The sequence below is a fragment of the Ischnura elegans genome, chromosome 6, assembly GCF_921293095.1.
Source record: "Ischnura elegans chromosome 6, ioIscEleg1.1, whole genome shotgun sequence".
NCBI lineage: Eukaryota > Metazoa > Arthropoda > Insecta > Odonata > Coenagrionidae > Ischnura > Ischnura elegans.
The window spans coordinates 79,292,899-79,313,976 of record NC_060251.1 but is presented as its reverse complement, the minus strand read 5'-3'; the positions used below and the strand labels follow the sequence as shown (position 1 = coordinate 79,313,976).

Below are 21,078 nucleotides of genomic sequence, written 5' to 3'. Positions count from 1 at the left end.
TCCGCTGAATCGGTAGTCAATTTTTCAACAATTGACATGTGAATATTTGCCCAAGCGGAGCCATGTGGTCCGTGTTGTTGTGATTTTTCTTAACTTCTGTGGAATTTTTATTTGCGACTTATCTTTTTCTGTTGGCCTCTAAAGAACTAGTAAGTAATAGCGTGTGAAATTCAAATATTAGCGTGAGTGATGAAATTCTGGCAAAGTAAATTCTTGTTTGATAGGTCTTGTAACCGGCTATTGCTGTTTACGATATGGATTTGCCCGTATTTCCATGATTTATTTATGCTTATAATTTTCCTTGTTTTAGTCAATGTCTTTCCGAGGCCGTGGTGGAGGAGGTGGAGGATTTAGAGGTGGCGGCGGGGGTGGTTTCCGAGGCGGTGGCAGAGGTGGAAATTTCCGGGGAGGCAGAGGTGGAGGTGGGTTTGGAAGGAATTCTTATCAAGATCAAGGACCACCGGAGCAGGTAATATTACTCGCTTAAATTTACTAAAAATACTGTAAAAAAATTCTGTCAAAAATAATGTTGAAAACCGAAAAAATAGCCGTCTCCTTCAAGCGCATTGTATCCCTATTTCAGGTTATGCAATTTGGACATTTCTTATATCCTTGCCAAGAGGATTTGGTGGTCAAAGCTGATATTGAAGATGTGCCATATTTCAATGCGCCCATATATCTAGAAAACAAGGAACAGATTGGGAAAGTCGATGAAATATTTGGTAATCTTCGAGATTACTTCATATCCGTAAAGCTTTCAGAGTCAATCAAAGCAAAATCTTTCAAATCGGACCAGAAGGTGAGTTACCTTTATTATGTATGTAACTCAGTCTGTATTCAGGTAATTACACCGCTTTTGATACCCAACAGGACGCCTTTTAATGAAGAAATATGGATTTTATTAGAGAACCTACCAATTAATAGGTAGGCCTTCTAATAAAATGTTTTTTTAATATATAAAACTTCCTATTGGAGGTAAACAGCCGCTTAATTATCTGAATACTGAACGAGTTACTTATAAATTACCTATTATACTTGGTAGTTACTTCAATATAATACGTGTTTTTTGTATCAATTGTTAATAAAATTTTGGATGTAAAGTAGCGTTTACTAGAGTAATAAGGCCTTTATCGTGGTGTGTGACGAATCGCTCTGGGCCCTGGTTTCAGCTCCATTACTGGATGCATTTGCTATTATACAGTTACACGTTACGACTGTTCAGTGTGCTATCACAAGGTTCATATGAAAATACTGTAAATGCACCTGCGGTGGCCATCCATTGCGTCTCAATGTTTTCTTCACCTTCATTTCTTTTGTTTGTATACTTCCTTTCTTTTCTGAGGGCCATCAGGCACACCATTATGCATGGTTTCTTTATTTCAACTATTTAGCTTCCCATTCGTTGTTCTGCTACTGCTCTGGTCACAGGAGCCATACCCAAACCCCCCACCCTAATTTTATAAATTTTTATTAGTTGTATAGTTTTTGTATCCTTGTAGAGGCAGTTTACATGAAAATTCATGGCTCTTGAGTCCCAAACGTGAGTGAAAAGACTTTAAGGAGTTTTAGAGAGAAGAATTTTAGGAGAAGAAGTTTTAGTTGTATTTATCGTATCATACTCCCTACTGTAAAAATGTCCCTCTCTCATGGGGGTGTTCCACAATCCCCAAACCCAGGTCATGATCTACCCCAAATTTGGTGCTGAATCCACCCCTGCTCACTGCCAGGATGGTATACATTGCTCGGTGATACCATCAATAAGTTTAATGAGGACGTATCTGTTATCACATCTTGGGCTTGGATAAATTCTCTTGTGTTAAACTCCATAAAAAAATCTTAATCCATTTTCATTGGCGACAGCAAGATAGTATCGAATATAAATTTCATAGAACTGCCAATGATAACAATGGTCGAGGAAGTGAGCATACCGTTCTGTAACAGTGTGAAAATTTTGGGGCTGACATTAACCATGAATCTTTCCTGGAACAAACACGATGAGGATATCCAACAAAATAAATGCAATTCTACATCAATTAAAAATCCATATAAATCTACTGGCACTTCAGCTAACAATTAAACTAGTTACCGCACTCATTCTCCCTCACCTAGACTATTGTACAATAGTCTGGGTGAGGGAGAATGAGTGCTACATAGTCTTGTGTAACAGAAATATTCACGAATGAACTGTCATGCGCATGATCATTCAATGAAAATTAGAACATCTTCTATTTTGCTCGCATGATCCCGTGCATGATGGTGTGATCATTCATCCTGAATAGCAGCCTTAAAACTGCCTAGACCTAATGTTGTACTCTTTTCTCCGTGTTTTCAGCTCTTCATCGATCCAGCGAAATTGTTGCCTTTGCAACGATTTCTCCCTGGAGGCAGCGGTGGCCGTGGGAGGGGTGGTGGTCGAGGTGGCCGTGGGGGCGGTAGGGGAGGAAGAGGGGGTGGGGGTGGTTTTGGTGGCCGAGGAGGGAGAGGTGGTGGGTTCGGTGGACGTGGTGGCGGCAGGGGTGGTGGCGGAGGCCGCGGTGGATTTGGAGGTGGAGGGGGTAGAGGGTACGGTGGTGGGGGCCGAGGGTTTGGTGGAGGTGGAGGACGAGGGAGGTGGTAGTGGTGTGACAGTGACCAAACAGAAAGACTTGTTCTGGGAATCAACATTTTGTCGGCATTACTTTTGTGATGCCGAAGTGCAAACCTTTTTTTCATGTGCAAACATTATTTTTAGTGACAACTTTTGGAAATGAAACCATATGGCTCTTGTGAATAAAATCTTTATCTCTGTGGCCTTCAACTTATGATGTTGTCATTGCTGGAAGATTCATTTATTTCATTATTGCAGGCATTGGCGGATTTAGGGTGCCCTCTGCCCAGACGCTTGAAAAATTGACAAGATTTTTAATAGTTTTCATTGCATTTTTGTTTTGTATAATATCGAGCCTCAATATTTTAATATGGTAGTAATAAATTTCATATTCAAATAAGGAGAATATTTCATACAGAAATTGTTGTTTTTAATCTCAAATATTAGAAGATCATTTGCCTTTCAGACCCATGTGCCCCCACCCAGAAAAAATCCTGAATTTGCCCTTGGTTGTAGGTGCAAAATAATTGTCTTCCCTTACTTCGGCATGGGTGGCACCACCAGAATTATACCAAGTACCTCCATTGGTCCTAGTTTCGTACTTGGCACTAGGAAAAGTTATACATTTTTCATTCAAGTGATTAAGTCTCTCATTGCATTTGGTCTTTGGAGTTGTGCTGTCAATTGAACCCAAAGCACTCGTTGGCCCAGCCATGTGGGCTCCCATTTTGAGAAGGGAGAGGGGGCGGACAGAAAATTTTATGAATCGCACTAATGTGCTAAAGAGGTGTAATGTAATTCAATGTCATTCATTGCATCTAATTTGTACAATAGAGGCCATGATTCAAGATATGTTCTTGTAGTCAGCAGCCCGATTGTAAACCTATAAATAAAGTGTGTGGATAAAGGTTATGCAGTTGTTGTAAAGCATCATGAGCTAGGAATGTAAGACTCAATTAAGAAAATATATTGTAGGTGGGCAAAATCTTTGCTGACACAATTCTCTTTCTGATGTCCTTAACCCTTTTAGTGCTATCCTTCTTCCCAGGGTTCAGTCGAAAAATGCAGAGGGTATTTTAATAAAATGTAGTGACTAGGAAAAATAAACATTATGTAGTTAATTTTTTAGATATCTTTAAGCGGTTTTTTTAATTAATGAAATTAAATTGGAAAACAATCACAACATTTTTATATGTTTACTGATACATAAGTGTTTTTATTTCAATGTCCTCAAATTTAACAACAATAACGTAAAAGCCGATACATTGGCGTGCCGCACTTTTTAGCCGAGCAGTAATAGCCGATATACCGGCGCAGCACACTAAAAGGGTGAATGATGTATTTGTTTCCCTCTAATGTGCTCAACCTGCCCATTTTTTGGCCAACCTACTACATATGTATGAACACAGGTACCAGTGGCATAGCCAGGAATTTCGTTCTGGGGTCTAAAAGCTGGGGGGGGAATTTTCGAAAAAAAACTTCATTTGTTAGAGAAATATTTTTTTAATTCATGATTTTTCAATACTTCAATTTCTATCATGAGGGAAAATAATTGTTTTTACATTTTGAAGGTGTGGGGGTCCAGACTCCACCCCCTGGCTACACCACTGCAAGGTACTTAGACTATAAGTCTAGAAGTCCATTATTTGTAACGCTAAAATTTCATTTAAAAATTGCTCACGCACAGTACAAAATGAAGAATTTATTTCGAAGTATAAAAAAATTGTAGTATGCAACAAAATGTATCATTGCAAAAATCACTGTCAATATAACCCCTTCACAATGGATTCCTGCAGCAAGGGTGATCATAAATGAGTGGGAGGGCCGGGCTAAATTGCAGAGGAGTGGCCCTAAGGTCTCACTAAGCTGGGTCTCAGGCCAGCGCCAAATGCATCCAACAATTGCTTCCTCTGCGGTCACTTCCTTTCCCCAAAATCAGCTAAAACCGATGTCCGATCATTTGAGTAGAAAAATCTACGACAGCTTTACATAACGTTAGATCTTCTGCGTATGAAAATACTTGTCAGCTCCACCCAAAGTTCAGCGCAAAAGGGTTAATGATAGTTTATTTGAAAAAGTAAAATTAGATGCAAGTCATGGAGTACTTACGTTTAAATCAGCGAGGTTCACAGATGATCAGGCATTGACCAAGAGCCAGAAAAAGGATTTCAGGGAATGTTGGATGCATTAGAAACTTGGTGTGAGAAATATGGCATAAAGATTAATCATGAGCCAACCAAAGTAATGGGGATTTCTAAAGCATCACAACCTATGAATGACGGGCCCAAGATAAAGTAGGCACTCACAAACTTGAGCAGATGGATCAGTTTAACTATTTGGGCAGTGCACACTAGAGGAAAACGGACCGTCAGTAAACGCATAAAAAAAAAGAATCACCTTAGCAAAGGAGGCATTCATGAATAAGAAAGAGCTGTCAAGAAGATTATTAGGTTAGAATTTCAAAAAAAGGCTCCTAAAGAGTCTGATCTTGACTGTAGCATGTTACGATAAAGAAGAATGGGAAGGAGTACAAGAGATGACTGGGGTCACTTGATACATGGGTGTAGAAGATGTCATTTCATTCCGAAAAATGTGGAATAGTCAGCCAAAAACTTTATGGATCACTCTCAAAATCATTAATTCCAACTGGGTACATGAGTAGGCTAAAGCATTACTTTGGATGCAGGTACAGGAAATTGCTTAGAAATAACCCAAACTCCAGTGGAATTTGCATAGACATTCCCTGAGCATGATACAGGCTTAGTCCATAGAGGTTAGTTTCAAATGAGGGAATCTTTGAAAAATAATACAATCTATTATATGTTCATTTTATCTCTGCGGGTCAGCTTTCGTGAGATCCCGGACACTCTCGGAGGGCCTCGCTGAAGGGGAAGGGGTAGTACCGAGAGAGAGAGAGAGCAGGAGCGACTTTAACGTTGCCAAATGTACACAGGCGCCCTAGTGTCCCGCTGAAAAGGTGTGACTCATACGTGGCCACAGACATTTTGGGCCCGGCGGCGAAACAATGTATAGCTACTTATTTAGAGGGGATTGAGGATAATCCCATCTCAGAAGCCAGGATATTGTCCGCTAAATGCGAGACTGCTGGTGAAAGGCATACCTAAGCGTAACATTCTGATAAACTGGGATTGCAAGGGAATTCGTGAGGATGAGGATGCAGAAAGAATGGAGAAAAGTAGCACGACGGGTATTTTATTAAATAATTTATTTTGTAACTTATTGCAGGAGTGGTGTGGCTAATAAATCAACCTCCTCGTCTTCTCTCCCGTCAGTGTCTTAATTTTCGGAGTCTTCAAAAAACACACTCGGATGATACTCTTTTAAATCAGAGGTATACAAAACTATATAGGTTGTAATACCCAAAAGTAAATACAGAGTTGAGGAAAAGGGTTAGGGTTTGGTAATAAAGGGATCGGAAAAGTACTGAGAGGGAATAGGTGGAGGGAGGGAGTCGGTGCTGATGGGAATGCAAAAGGCAAATAAAAATTTTCTGGAAAGGCGATGGAAAAGGATTGAAGTGGAAGAATAAGGAACAGTAAGTTATACGTTGGATTTAAATGGAAGAATCGAAGAGCACCAAGAGAACGCGCGAGATTTGGCAACACAGCTAGCAGATTCACGAAGTAGACACGACGGAGGTCTGAGAGCGACTGAAATTCCGAAGTGCTAGGCCACGCCTACTGTCTGCTGATTGGAAGAGGGAAAGTCACGTGTAGATAAACTTTCCCTCCTCTCACCCCAACTCGGTTAAGCCACACCAGCTCACCCGCAAAGATAAAGTGAACAGACCTTAGCACAATCAAAACTTTAGGCCATAGCCTCTAAGGTAGGGCAATATGTAAAAACTCCAAGGGGTCGCACATATAAATGACACATACATACTCCTACATGGGTCACTTTATTTACTTTTGTCAATACCAACAAGGTGGGTAACAACTAAATATAAATTATAAACCCATCAAAATTCCTACTGCACATATAAATACATAAAGTCTTCCACATGATCAGGTCATTTAATTAAACCAATTTACATGATGCCAGCAAGTGCTATGGTAACTTATAAATACATTAAACAAGTGTAGTGCATAAGGAAAACAAGGCATTAACACTGTACACATGATACTTGCTAATTAATTAAATTTGATTAACAATTAAAATTGCAACAACTCTAAAATAAATTTCTAACAAGATAAATATTCACAGATTATTAACCTTACGGTAGGCCTAGTAACTGCAGACTTTAAGCAGGTTCACAAGGTTCCGCTTTCACAAGGTTCCTGTGCATATACAACATTCAGTGATTCACATATATATCATATATGAGAAAAATAAAGTATTACACACACCAAGAATCAACTTAGACGCAGAAGAATGGTACAATAATAGGCATGGATTCCATAATTGATAAACAATCCACAGTTTAACATCTTAGAAAATACTGGCACAAAATCACCTGGAATAAAATTAATAATTCCATCATATCCACAAAGGCGACAAAAGGAATCATCATCACAGGAATGGGGCAAAATACACATTAAGGCATCATAAAACAATGAGGCAATCAGCTGCCTAAAAAGTAAAATAAGAATTTATGCTGACAAAGATCCCAGGCCCAGAAGAGACATTTTATACCCTCTCACCAAAATTATACATGGTACATATTAATTTGAGGCTTTAAAATTTTGCATTGAAGGCATTGTGAAGAGAAGCACTTTCTCTTATTTGCATGTTATTAAAACCAAAAAATGGCGATGACTTATGCTTTGGCATGAAGCTCTTGCAGGGTTTCACAGGACGGCATTCGAATTTTTTGGGATTTAGCATACAAAACGCTATCACCATAGCTCCGTGCCTTCCAAACCATTGACTCCCCTGAAAGAAAAGATACTTTTAAAATACCGAATACATTTGTCAATTTAAGTATTAAAAGGTAGAAATAGGGCTGTGAGGTTCAGGAAATCCTGAACCAGTGCGTGGTTCTGAAAGAAACCATGCTCAACCACTTCAGGAGACCAAACTGGATTTTTCTATGAAGCCTTTCTTTGGCAGGTTTCTGAGCAAAATTTTAATCTAGGGAGAAACTTTGCAGAAGCAATACATTACAAGTATGTAAATTAATGGATAAAAGCAATGCTTGGTGAAATTACTGAACATTGAACATGGTAAATGAAACAATTTTGTTCTTTCCACACAACGTGTCATACATACCCTGATCAATTTCAATGAAAATCATGATTTTAAATTTGGCTCACCCCCTTAAAAATTAAGGAAACCAAGTACGTGAGTAGCATGAACATGATTCGTATTACAACACCAAATAAAATAATTAAAAGCAGGCTTTTGTGTGAAAAAAATGGGAAAACATGATGCCACATAGCAGAATGATAAAATTAAAGCCATGCATAAGAATAAAATTTTCAGTGAAATTCATGAAAAACTCTATGAATATATGGCCTCTGTAAAATAAAGAATAGAGCAAATATGAAAAAAGCTGCATGCAATGGTCGATTCCGGGTTCAAATTGCTTACATAACCATAAATGGGGGTTGACTGGGAGTTCCTGATGGACTACAGCGCTACAAAATTTCATTGAATTCTGAGACCCGGTTTTCGGACCTTGTAAGATGAATCTTCATTTTTATATCCTTTGAAGTTAGCTGTAGATTACTTGTGCATTAATGTTATTTTGTTTCACAATCATAACCTTCCTTTGGCATTTTAAAACTACCTATTTTTTAGGTCAACAACAGCCTTCGCAGATAAAATATTTGTGTCCCACTAGAAAACTACCTATTTATGTACACGGAAAGCCTGGCCATGTCACACATTTCTAACTTTAAAACTTAGGGAAATTAAATCTAAAATTGATCAAAGAAGAAAATTAAGAGAGAAAACTAAAAGGGCTGATCACAGAGCAGCACAGGAAACTGATAACCTGTGACAAATCCAAGTTATTATCACTTTTCAAATGAGAGCAAGATGTAAAAATTTTAGACATGCAGCCAATCACCCAGATTAAAACTAGAGAAGCATGTTCATATAATTCAAAAGGAAAGTGAAAAATCTCTTGTTTAAAGATAAATCTTTTCATACCCCTGCATCAATTCAAAGATAAATCTACTTACTGTAACTTTTCTCTCTAATACATGCTGCCCGAAGAGTAGTTATGTATTCTTCCTCAACAGATATCTCCAACCTTCTGAGACTTCCTTGATATTCCGTGTGAAAGTTTTCTTTAACATAGTAAGGAATTTTTAAATTATGTGTTACTTTTGGTACAGAGAATTTCCTGTAAGGAATAAAGAAACACATTACTATTATTCCAGAAAATCAACTGCAATTGTTCAAGTTTGTAGAAATCACAGGTTAGTCACATATACAACCATTCTAAATTTAAAAATTTCAAGCACATAGAACTGAAATGTAAATAAATAAAATGTTATACATTTCCAGCTAAACCAAATAAAAGCATTCTTTATTCTAGATTCAATCTTCAACTTTTTTCCCCAGTACTTATCAACGGCCAATAATTTTTCATGAGATCACCTCCAAGTAACAAGTACATATGCAGGTACCCTAAATCTACCATAGTACTTTTTTCTCTGCAGTTCATGTTTTGGGACTATTTGCTCAACTGTGAAGTAATCCTTGTCAAAAGCAAAGGTCTGACTAAACAGACTTTTTCCAGAATAATTTCAGAAATGAATTTTTTGCACAGATAAGTTCCTGAGTACAGCAATAAACACACAAATGAATAAATATTTCCTTGAAGAAAAAATCATACGACAAGAAAGGGATTTTTAACAATACATTCTAAACGCCAATAAGCCACACAACCCATCGTCCTTCAATTTGAATTCCATGGAGTGTTTCAACTAAAAAGTTTCAACAAAATCTGTATCAAATGGCAAACAGTGACAAAATAATATAGTGGTTACTTAATAGAGAGGAAGTTTATTTACAGAGAAACAAAATGACTACAGAGGATATGGTTAAAGTAAAGTTCTGGGGAAAAAATTAACTCCTACGACTGAGGCCCTGGCTCTGGACTGAGGGTATCATTCTTGAAAGCTCTAGTCAGTGGCTCCAATTTCAACTGATAATGCCACACCCCTAGCCCCGTGTCTTTTGGGGCCCATCCATAGCAGTCCCACCCCAAACTGGACACCAGGAAAACTATATCAGGAAACAGCTTGTTTGAGGATGTTAAGATAAGATAAGATAGCTTTTTGAGCAAACTGGGAAAGCCCTAAAAACTTTCAAAAAAGTTTTTTCTTACTAGTGTAAGCAAAAAGGGCATAGCAAATAAGTCTGGGGTGACTTTTCAGAAACCAAAGTGCTCTCTCAAAGAGAAATCTTCCCCAACAATTCATTACCGTTTTTGCATAACACACACATTTTAGGCATTACTCGAGTGAAAATACTAAGGATTGGATATTTTTCAGAACCATCCCATGCATAAGAAATATGTCTCGGGTATTGAAGTAAAGTGAAGAGATTAAGTCGGCTTGCTTAAGATAGAGAAAAATGAAGTGTTTCCTCAAAAAGCAACAACCGATACCCTTTTTCCCTTTCCACCTTCGCCGAGGTGAGTCGCGCGGAAAGCAGTTTTCACGTCACAAGGCATCATTTAGCCTTATTTATTACTGTATAAGGTTGATCAAACGACGTGAGAAGTATAGAATTTTTTTGGCTCAACAAGGGTAAAGCTTAGTTCTTTAGTTCGTTCGCTTCGTCCATTCAAATTCCATGAAGATTCAAGATCCATAAAAATATTGATATAATTTTTAATAAAAATCCCGAAGCTTCCGAAATCTTGCAATTTTGGTTGGAAAGTACTTGCAACGTCACACAAGTGTGTAGCAAAAGGCAATTTTCTGCAGGCAGAAATACTGTAACATGGAGACGTCAAAACCTGCTGGCTGAGCATGTTGAATAATTGGTTTTTCTGCTCGAGAATTTGAAAGGACCAAATATTGCATGATTCAAACACGTTGTATGTAAACTTTATTATAGCTGTGAAAATGGCTATGCTCAGGGCTCTCCCTTATAGTTTTGATGCATATATGACTCTAATAGTCGACATATTACTTGGGGTTAATTAATTTCAACTGTGCCTATAGAACTATTGAATTCACATTAATTTTCATTCATCTCCTACTTCTGACAATCGCCATCAACGATCCTCATTATATTTTCCTTCTTACATTACTAGGCTAGATATTCATTATAGAAAATTGGAGTAGAATATATTGTAGTAAGCATTGCTGTATTGCCTGGTTCAGAAATTATCATACTCGACTCGATACTCGCGAGTAATTTTCAACTGGACTCAAGATCAAAAAGTACTACTCAGACTTCCCTATTATCTTCCGAAGGAGCAAATGCAGACTAGGGAGCCTGTGACAGGTATAATGGTCAAGATACAGTGATGCATTTGGAAAAGTACCCAAAGTCACCATAGCAAACACTGTTGAAGCTGAAGTGGAAGCTTATTTATCAGAGATGAATGCACCACCAAATTCCTTCCCTGGGAAATACAGGAAGACTTGTATATCGTACCCAAGGCTGAAAGTATTAGCAAAAACGTTTCTTGCCATACCACCATCCACTGTGTTCAGTGAAAGACTTTTTAGTTCGGCAGGAAAAATATGTGATGTAAAACTCATCAGGCTTCATACACGCAAGTGAAGATGCTTTGCTTTCTGAGCAAAAATTTAGTCTGTAAAAGGAGACTAAATTTGTGAGAAATTATTGATAATGATAAGATATTTTCAATAAAAAATAGATATTAAAGGAGATACTTTTATTTTAAATTCAAACATGAGTGCTAATATTCTAAAGTAATACCTATGAGGTAACACCACTTTGCAGGTATGTTCTGTGTTGAAATTTAGCTATTATATTTTAATTATATAGTGATGATATGAAAGATGGTTTTGTCAACTGATTCTTTCACAGAGTAATAATTTTTTAAGTGGTTTTCTGGAATTAAGAGATATTTTTCATGGACCCTATGGCGTCAGAATCGATGGAATCGGTATCGGTAGAATCACAGTCGAAATGTCAGAATCGGGATCAGAATTGTAAAAATTTTGGAATCGACCCATCACTAGTTAAAACCTCAATGCCGTCGTGGAATAAACTGCTACAAAGTCGTTGCATTTGTCTCAGAGAAACAGTAAGAAGGCAACATGATTTGCCTCTGATTAGAGAGATCGATTCAGTTATGATTGGTTGTAATCTCGTGATTTTCAGAGTGTTACGAAGGCAGAGAAAAGTCATTACACTGCCACTTTCAAAAGAAAAGTTATACATATTTTTTGCAGAGAAAAATTCCAATTCTGCAGCTGGAAGAGTACATATTTGGTGTTTCGGGATGTAACGTTAGATGCTGGAGACAAGATTCGATTAAGATTTTCTCGTGTGTAGCAACAAGGAGAGCATTTTTCTGGACCTCAAAAAGGAAGGTACAATGAATTGGAAACTAAACTTAGTGACTTTGTTATATCCCAGTGGGCTAAAGGACTACCAGTTTCTAGCTAAATTATTCAAGTGAAAGCAAAAGAATTAGCTCAGACACTGGGAATTCTGCGGATTGAACATGGAGCTAGTCAATCTTGGGTGCAGAAGCTCATGCCTCGGAAAGGATTTTCTCTTTGTCGGCAGACTTCCATTTGACAAAAACTTCCACCGAATTTTGAAGAGAAGCTATTACTATTACTATAGAAGGTTATAGTAGAAAATTATAATTTCGCTGAGCGCATCTAGCAACATCGCGTCACCATCGCAGCAAGCAACAATGTTCAAGGTGACGGACTCTCGTGTGCACATGCTACTCCACAGAAGTAGCAACTGCACGTCCTCCAGACCACACGCTCAGTCATTTCTAACCATAAGTTGTCAGTTTAAGGTTAGTAGTAATCTCACTAACTACACTGCTTCAATTGATTCTCCCGCCAAGTGTGCACTGTGGAGCAACAGCCAGAAAACTCGCCAAATGGCTTCATCATTGACGTGTCTTCACCTTTACACTGTTAAAGAGAGTTTTTCATGCACTGTGGCCAGAGTGTGAAAAAGGGAAACATTACACCCATTCCCATTCAAAACAACAGAAGAGTCACGCTGACTTCTGGAAGTTTTCCGATCCATGACAATGACTTTCATCTCAGCGCTGATGCAGCCAACTGCTCATTGAACAATTCAAATGGGACATTTTTGATCACCCACCGTGCAATGGTGACCCTAGTGCCGTGTGACCTCCATCTTTATGCTGACATGAAGAGGTGGATTCCAGGGAAGCATTTTGAAATGGGCAATGAACTTCAGGACAAAGGCAAAATTCGTCCAAATATAAGGAAACAATAATGATGCACTTGTGCAACAAATTCTACGGCAATTTACCCTTATAAAATTGCATCGATTTTGTTAAATAAGCAATAAGATGAAGGTGTTGTATCCTCATTTGATTCTTTCCATGTAGCCCTGAAGATGGAATTCATTAAATTATGAAATGCTAGCTATTAGTGATTATAACAACCACCCAACCTAACGACCTAAACTTCATACATATTTTTAATGGATATATAGATCAAGACGTCGAGAAGGAATATACCGAAATTATATGTGTACAAACAAATTTATGCCAAATTAATTTGCCATGAACAGCTTCTCCTGATCACTTAGCTCTTATGGGAGGTAAATCCATATATTTCAGAGATTTATTTTTATGTACTTACGAAGTGGTATGTAGACTGTAGATTGGTTCCGATATGAAGAGACTACTCATCATAGAAATTGCAATTAACAGCAAAATTGGGAGCATTTGTAGGAGTAGTGAATAATTGCCTGCATGCTGTAAAAGAGAGAATATACATGCATAATCTTGTTGAAAAATGCACCACTATATTTTGCATTCATTTAAATATCCTCATCACTACCACTCCTTGAAATATAGTGATCAGGGCAATATTTGTAGTACCTGGATCACTAGCTGAATGTTGGGTTCAATGGGAAGGGGAAGGAAAACAACAGGTTTCATGGAGCGAATTAAAATTAATAGGCTAAACTGAAGGAGGAAATTAAGAGTAGGAATGGCGACCAACTTGAGAGATTATGCTCCATGTAAACCTACCATTAATGCTAAATTACCAACTATAATAAAAGAAAAATTAAATACAGTGGAACCTCGTTAAAGCGAGTACGGGCTATTGCGAGACCCCGCCATTACGAGAGATAGCCGATGCACCATCAATTGACCCAATAATAAGCATGTAAAAAAAATTCATTTTTACGAGGCCCTTTTAGTGTTGGCACTCGCCATAGCGAGAGTTTCACCACAGAGATCGCCGGAAAACCTTCACCAAGAGTCCCTTATCTCTGTAATTTCTTGCGATCTGTTTGAAATGAAGTTAACATGTAGTGCTCAGTATCAAATTCATGTTGCAAACTGTCGTTCGATAAATAAGTAGTTCTTTTTGGTGAAAATATTGTGGCATTAACATTCGCGAATGCTTGATCTTCTTTTGTTCCTCGGGCGGCAGAAAGCAGCATACCCGCACGTCCGTGAGTTGCGTGAATAGAAAGCATTTGATAGCAGACACCATGGCCAAAAAACCACCAAACACAACTAAGCAAGAAAATAAAAATAAAAGAGTAATACGAGAGTGGCATAATTAATTTATCTTCCAATTCGCTCATCACAATTAAAATAAAAACAAAAGCGCCCATGGAATGCAGACCATGAAGAGTTAGAAGGAGCTTTGTTCGGGTGGTTTTGCCCACTTCAATCTGCGGGAACTTCTGAGAAAGGGACTATGCCTAAGCCTAAAGCGGATTATTTCAGGGATCGATTGGGAATCGAGACTTTCAAGAGTGCAGAAGGTTGATTATACTAATGCAAAGCACCAAAGCGTTACCTCCCATCATACAGAAGGCATACGTGAAGAGCTGATGCTGCGCTTTTAGTTTATTTAATTAAAAAAATTCTGGATTCCTTTTTCATGTTTCTCAGTCATTATTGAAAACGTTAAATCAATAAATTCATACTCTTACGTTGTTTTGGCCTTAGGGTCCATCAGATATATTGGCTATTATTTGCCCCACCTCCGGTAAAGCGACAATTCGCAATAGCGAGTGTTTATTGGAGCACCGTGGGGTCTCATTTTATCGAGGTTGCACTGTAATAATTATCAAAAAGCCCAAATTTTTGCCCTTGCATTTCCCAGACCTCTTGGACATGCGGCAACCATGAAATCTCATCAAAACTAATGTAAAAGAACTGATATTATCAAGAGAATGGACTCAGAAGAAACCTACACCTAGCATCTTGGTAGGAAGCCTTGAAATATGAGTGAGTTTGTTTACCATTTAACAACAACAAAATATTGGTTGATCCATTATAATTTATAGGAGTGACTTGGTGTTTTGATTCCCTGAAAGAAGAAAGTTACCACTTGACATGAAAAAATTGTCAGATCTCTGATACATGTCAATTTTTTGTTATAAGCCTTGGAAAAAGTGGTATTTTACAACAAAAAAGTTATAGACAAATTGTTTTCAGTAATAATATCAACAAATATGTCCCAAATAGTTTCTAAGTGTAATTATACCCATATAAAATATTATGGTAGACGATACTTCTAACTTTGATGGCTTTATCATGTTAAATTTGTACTTTACATGCAGATGAAAATGTCACTTTTAAAGGAAATTCATCAAAACCACCATGTTTGATTGTTTACCACACATAAGTTTTGCATGTGAAAACATTTGTAACATGATTTTTGAAAACTAGAGCTACCTGACTGCAGTACATGGAAGTTCCTATAGTTTAGCTTGCTTACTTTTGTTTGCAATGAAACAATGGTTGATTAGCATAATTTGACCAAGGGGCAGATTTTTTCAGTGACTTGGTACATACATATACTCAAATCTTAGTATGCATTGGTATCTGAGCCAAGATATTTTAGATTTTGTTAACTAAGGTTGTGACAACAAACTGAGAAAAAATATCAAAATCCGAGAAGGTGAGTGCCCAAAAATTGGTTGAGTTGTCATGAAATGGCCCAAATACAAGCTTCTAATTTAAGAAAAATTCTAGCTATTTAACATGCAAGGGTTGAAATGTAAGGAAAGTTAATTATCCCTTCACAATTATAACAACGCAGTGGCTCAGTTATTTTGAGTAGCAGTAGATGATAAAGTGTATGCTTGTGCACCCTTTCCTGCATTATAGAGCAGATGTAGTGATGATATGATGTTAACAAGTAAAGCAAACATAGAATATTGCATCACAAAAATACAGCATACTCCCAATTACCCGGGCTAATGATGGGGAGAGGTGGCACGAATAATCAGAAAACACCAATAATCCAAACCCTTACTTCAATTTCTTGTAATTTTTAAAATTTACGCAAATCAAACAAACTGCTACTATTTATGCAAATAGTCTGTTACAGAAGACTCGTTATTATGAAGTTCACCGGACCGAAAAAAACTGAGATTCGTAACAACGAAGTTCATATGTATAAGCTTTTAGGAATCGTCGGAAAAAACCGTATGTGAAAAACGCGATTAAATTATGCAGAAATATATTAAACAGGAAAATTCGCTTCAGTTTCGGCATGCTGCATGGCGTAATCGAGGGTTGATATCTTCCCGAGTACAGTAAGTCCGATTTACGAACTACATGCATTCCAAGACCTTGTTCCTAAGTTGATAAACCTACGGTCTGGCCGCCGAGAGTTGTCCGATGACAGGCAGAATGGTCTAGGTCAGGGCAGTGTTGCCAGGTAAGGAAGTGAAACACCTACAAAGGGCTCCGCAAAGAAAGGAGACGGAAAGGACGAGGAGTGTGAAGGACCCAATGGAAGAATCACTTGTTTTGGGGATTCGAAGAAAGGGCATGTTGTAGTGGATCAGGCTTATTTCGATGCTCTTTATGCATTTGACAACGTTGTATGACTAGGCGATGGTGTGAGGTGCGTTTGGGGGACAGCGATTGGCTTAAACTGTGCTGGTGCAGGGTTATCCGCACCTCCTATTGTGCCGTCATCGGACAACTCTCGCTGGCTGGACTGTATGCAAGGCATTGAGGAGTACGGTGGGAACGAAACCCTTAGGACGGGCTCGCGGGATACACTCCTGGAGCAGGGACTATAAGCGATCAGCTTTTTTCCTCTGCCACCAGAAGGGGAAGGACGGGAAGGAAAAAGGAAAGGAGGTGCCGCCGCGATGAGAGCCCGACGACGCCTCCAGGGGAAGGACGGGGAAGGAAGGGAGGGGACGAGGAATCCTGCACCGTCACAAAGCGGGCAGGTCCTACCATCAGCGAAACCAAGCTTACGCAATTAATATGCTACCAATTTTAGTAGATTTTCCTATGAGGAAGAAAAATCTATCGATCAAATCGGTAGATCATTGAGGAGTACGGTTATCCTGCAGAATGTAGCACTTCATAACAATTGTGCACTAACTCATGATTGTGGCGAACTGATCTAGCTGGGCATGCAACGCAGCCGGAACCGAAAAAAATTGCTCTCAGCGGCAAGGAACAACGGGTGAAACGCTGAACATTTCCTAACTTCACACCGGATTCAATGATACATTGTTAAGATTATGCCCAGAGTACGATTTCCTCTACGCCGCACCGCGTAACAACGGCCAAATCAAAAGGCACCGAATTCAAAATTTGAAATTTTTGAATGCTGGCATCCCTGAAAGTTCGTAAATCGAATGTTTGTACGAAGAGAACTAACTGTAATGAGTCTGTCACCATAATTCTCCAGGAATTAAGCTTATTATATGACGTTGAGTGTATGGTGAAGAAAGAACCATAAATCATGCTCTTGGTCACAGTACACGAAGAGAACTTAAACGTGGCGTGATTATTAAAACTTATCATAGTGAATATCCATCTAAATGCCATAGCTTATGCGTGGAACTTCATAAAAAAGTTCATTTTTAAACTGCCGGGACCGGGACTGAGGTTCGTAATGTGGTAAAAACGAAAATTTAGTAATAACGTTTCTTTTCCTATAGTCCATTTCCTATAGACCTTTCCTATTTCCTATAGGATAGGCCTTTTTGTTGGGACCAACGATTTGCTTCATAAAAACGAGAACTTCGTAATATCGTTGTTCGTATTACGAAAGTCTACTGTATTTTAGATTACTTTACGGAACCATAACAAGCTTTCTTTTCCCGACCACGATATTTTCAGCAGCGATAATGCGAAAAGATTCAGAAAAGTGGTTTGCACGAATGCTTCGAAACCACTCAGCGACATCAGAAACTATATTTGTCAAGCACCACACCGCATAGTCGCGTCTCGCACAAGTTGCCAGGGATGCAACTGCTGATCCGTGATCACTGAGCACAATCGCACACGTCAATGGTTGAAAAAAAGAAGCATGTAACTCCCATGGAGGTAACAGGTGCACAATCACGCCATTGCGCAGCAGTAGTTATAGGAAATCAGGACTTTATGAAGATCGCAGAAAACATCAAAGTAATGTGAACTTGTGCATGGATAATCCGCAACACAAATAAACCACAGCAGAATAATCGGGAATCTGCTATACATTAAAATGAACTCCCTCTCCTCATTAGCTGTCACTGGTTTTGAGGCCACCCTTTATTTTTGGATCCCAAGTTATATTAATGACATGATGTAGGGTGTAAGCAAAGTAGCCTGCAGGAGAGTCTCCTCATGGTTTTGTGTTTTCTCTGAACTAACATTTCAAAATTAGAGCTATCATGGCACTCAACCTCGCTAACAAGGTGGTATAGCGAAGTACCTTGTGCATAAAACTCGTGCCCTTTGCAAACATTATAATATTAATAAACCCACCTTAGGTTCATTGGAGCTCCCATTTCTTGCAGTGAATACATAATATAAAAAATAATCACTTTTAAGACTACATTATAAACTGCAGACTCCAGATTATCTGGCTGCAGATTACTCAAGTTGTGGATTATCCATGAATGAGTTTCATACTCCTTTGATATTTTCAGGAACCTTTATAAAAAATAAAATCGGATTCAAAAGCACCAGGATTTCTGCAATTTAATGCAACACTACCTCAGGCTTATAATTTCCATTAGAATCCCCTCCCAAATTGAATTATTTTATTTACCAGCTGGCAAGGAATTTTATAAGTTTACTTGGATGTCTGCACTAGCATTGCTGAAGACGATGGGCGGTGGGGAAAAACTCCTGATAAATTTTAGAAGATTCTCCAACATTTAAACAATCTTTAAATGTATTATTAAATGTTTTAACGATCTTTAAATGCATTATTCATATAGCAAATACACAATTATTGCTGCAGCATGACATACAGCTGAATATCAACCCAAGGGAACCAGAAATTTCATTACTTTGGCATATTTATGCCACGATCGGTCAAGGTCAAACTGGAGAGGAAGGCAATGGCAAAAATGGAAGCAAAGGAAGTAGAGATTGCATAAGTTGAGGCCAAGCGCTTGCCTATGTAGACAGTTTGCTGGAGTATATGTGTATACACAGAGCAATAGGAATGTGAGTACAGTAAACTCTTGATTTTACGAAGTCAGTGGGACCGGAAAATTGGCACTTCGTAAAATCGAGTTTCGTAAATTCAAACCGTTTTCATAAGTCACGAAAAATATGTTCGCTTTTGTTTCTTCCGCCGTTTTTTGTCTTTAGTGGTCTTATTTATATGTTTTCGGTGGTTATTCTCGGTATAATTCATAGAAAAGGCTTTTTGCTATCGATTTATGATGTGAAATATCGTTAAATAATTATACCACCATAAAATTCCCATTTCTTGTTCATACTTCAACATCAACGATCGCTAAAGAAATTCCCGACCAGTTTAGAAAACGTAATCAAATAATGAATTGCAATGTTTATTATAAGCATTAACAGTAATAAATTTGTGGTTAGGAGCCAATAGCTACTATTAAGTATGCAAAAGATAGATATTTGTTTCTGACACCCACGGAATTTTAGCGGCAGCCGGCCTAACCGCCATTTATGTCGCCCTCTATCGCTCAGTGACGAGAAAAAAAGAAAAACAAGGGTCTTTGCCCGTTTCCAAAATAACCTTCGTAAGTTAATATTTCGAGTTACTTCGTATTTTCAGCAGAATGTGCTCTATTTTCACTGAGATTCAATTACGATCATAAATAACGTAGGATGTGATTATCTTCTGGCGAATATTTGAAGTAAATTCTGTTTGAGTTCTCCGTCCGACTACTGTGTTCCATCATCTTCGCAGACGTTGCCATAAAAGACTTAATTCTTCATCAGGACTGTATTCTTCATACCGGGTGTAAGGTGACCTGTTCATATAGTATGTTTCTCTCCTTTTATGCCGACAGGAGCAAGGTTCCAACCAGAAAACGACAGGAGAAACATCTTACAGTATCGGAGAAATATAGATAGAAACGTTATTATCCACATTGATTGTTTTCCTACAAGAGACGTTTTATCATTTCTCAACGTGGTTAAGTATTGGTTCACTAGCGTGAATTCCCAAAAAAATGACACGCAAAAACCTGTACCGTCACCTCATTTAGTTTTCGTGTTCCTTTCTCCGCCGTATTGAAAGTTATGCAAAGGATCATTGACATAGAGAAAAGATTTTCTTAGTTTTAGCACTAAAAAATAGTCGCGCCATAATCGTAAATAAATATAGTGTGGAAAGAGCAAAGAAAATTATTTCAATTGAAAAGTCAGCTGAGAAGAAGAGAGAGAATTATAAGCGCGGCACCATTTTCCCGATAGTGGAAGATACTTCTTCCGCCTCTCTTCGGTTAATAACTTCCCCCCGTTGCAGGTAAAGATGAACCATGCCCTTCTCCACAATCGGGGAAAGTTCCCAGTGGGTGGGGTGAATAAGAGTGGGATGGGGATTGCCTGAGGGAAGAAGTGTGGTCATCACAAGGACTGGTGAAGGGGGCAGGACAAAGAAGGGTGGGGAAATGGCCTTCAGCTCTGCCTCAGTCTACTTTTGGGGGCCGTATTTTTTTGCGACGCACACAAGCTGAGTCACCTTAGGGAGGGAGTGAATGGGAAATGCTGGGGAAGGAGGGGTTTGGGATGCGCAAGATCAGCCAAAGGCGGCAGGAGGGAAGGGACAAAGGCTTTTGAAAGACAGAACTCCAGCATGGGAGAACGGGGAAGCGCGTGAGAAGAAAGTTCATGGTTAGACTTGGAAGTGCGTCTTCATTACGAGAAGCCTGAAATATAAATTGGCGGTAAATAGAGCCCAATACTTAACATATTTAAGTTGTTCATTCACAAAGGCCAATATATACACGAAAAGATATTATGGCGCGGATTGCATGTATCAACGTCCGTTTCGGGATGTTATTAATTTCTGTTCCCATTTATAAAAGTAGCAAATAGATTTGAAAGAATGATAATCATGAATAAAAATATCTAAATCGATATCCAAACGCACATGAGCAAAATAGATGAA

General features: G+C 38.4%; 2 protein-coding genes across 2 annotated transcripts in view; one reads left to right on the top strand and one right to left on the bottom strand.

Annotated features, from left to right (window-relative positions):
• Positions 1 to 45: 45 nt before the first annotated feature.
• LOC124161051 (H/ACA ribonucleoprotein complex subunit 1) lies at positions 46 to 2,797 on the top strand. The gene is made up of 4 exons (XM_046537211.1): positions 46 to 149; positions 311 to 469; positions 584 to 799; positions 2,333 to 2,797. Exons 2-4 carry the CDS (start codon positions 314 to 316, stop codon positions 2,615 to 2,617), a joined length of 657 nt encoding a protein of 218 aa, XP_046393167.1. The 5' UTR covers positions 46 to 149; positions 311 to 313; the 3' UTR covers positions 2,618 to 2,797.
• Positions 2,798 to 6,489: 3,692 nt separating this feature from the next.
• The window catches only part of LOC124161048 (dnaJ homolog subfamily B member 12), a 29,052-nt gene continuing 14,463 nt past the window's right edge, over positions 6,490 to 21,078 (bottom strand). The window contains exons 7-9 of the mRNA XM_046537208.1: positions 13,348 to 13,463; positions 8,734 to 8,897; positions 6,490 to 7,480 (exon numbers count right to left, since the gene is read on the bottom strand). Of these exons, the coding sequence (XP_046393164.1) occupies positions 7,365 to 7,480; positions 8,734 to 8,897; positions 13,348 to 13,463 (396 nt within the window). The 3' untranslated portion in view covers positions 6,490 to 7,364. The remainder of the gene's footprint in view (positions 7,481 to 8,733; positions 8,898 to 13,347; positions 13,464 to 21,078) is intronic.

Coding starts and splice junctions, on each gene's coding strand:
- LOC124161051 (XM_046537211.1), top strand. CDS start 314: ATGTCTTTCCGAGGCCGTGGTGGAGGAGGTGGAGGATTTAGAGGTGGC. Junction 470..583: donor ATCAAGGACCACCGGAGCAG/GTAATATTACTC, acceptor TCCCTATTTCAG/GTTATGCAATTTGGACATTT. Junction 800..2,332: donor CTTTCAAATCGGACCAGAAG/GTGAGTTACCTT, acceptor CCGTGTTTTCAG/CTCTTCATCGATCCAGCGAA.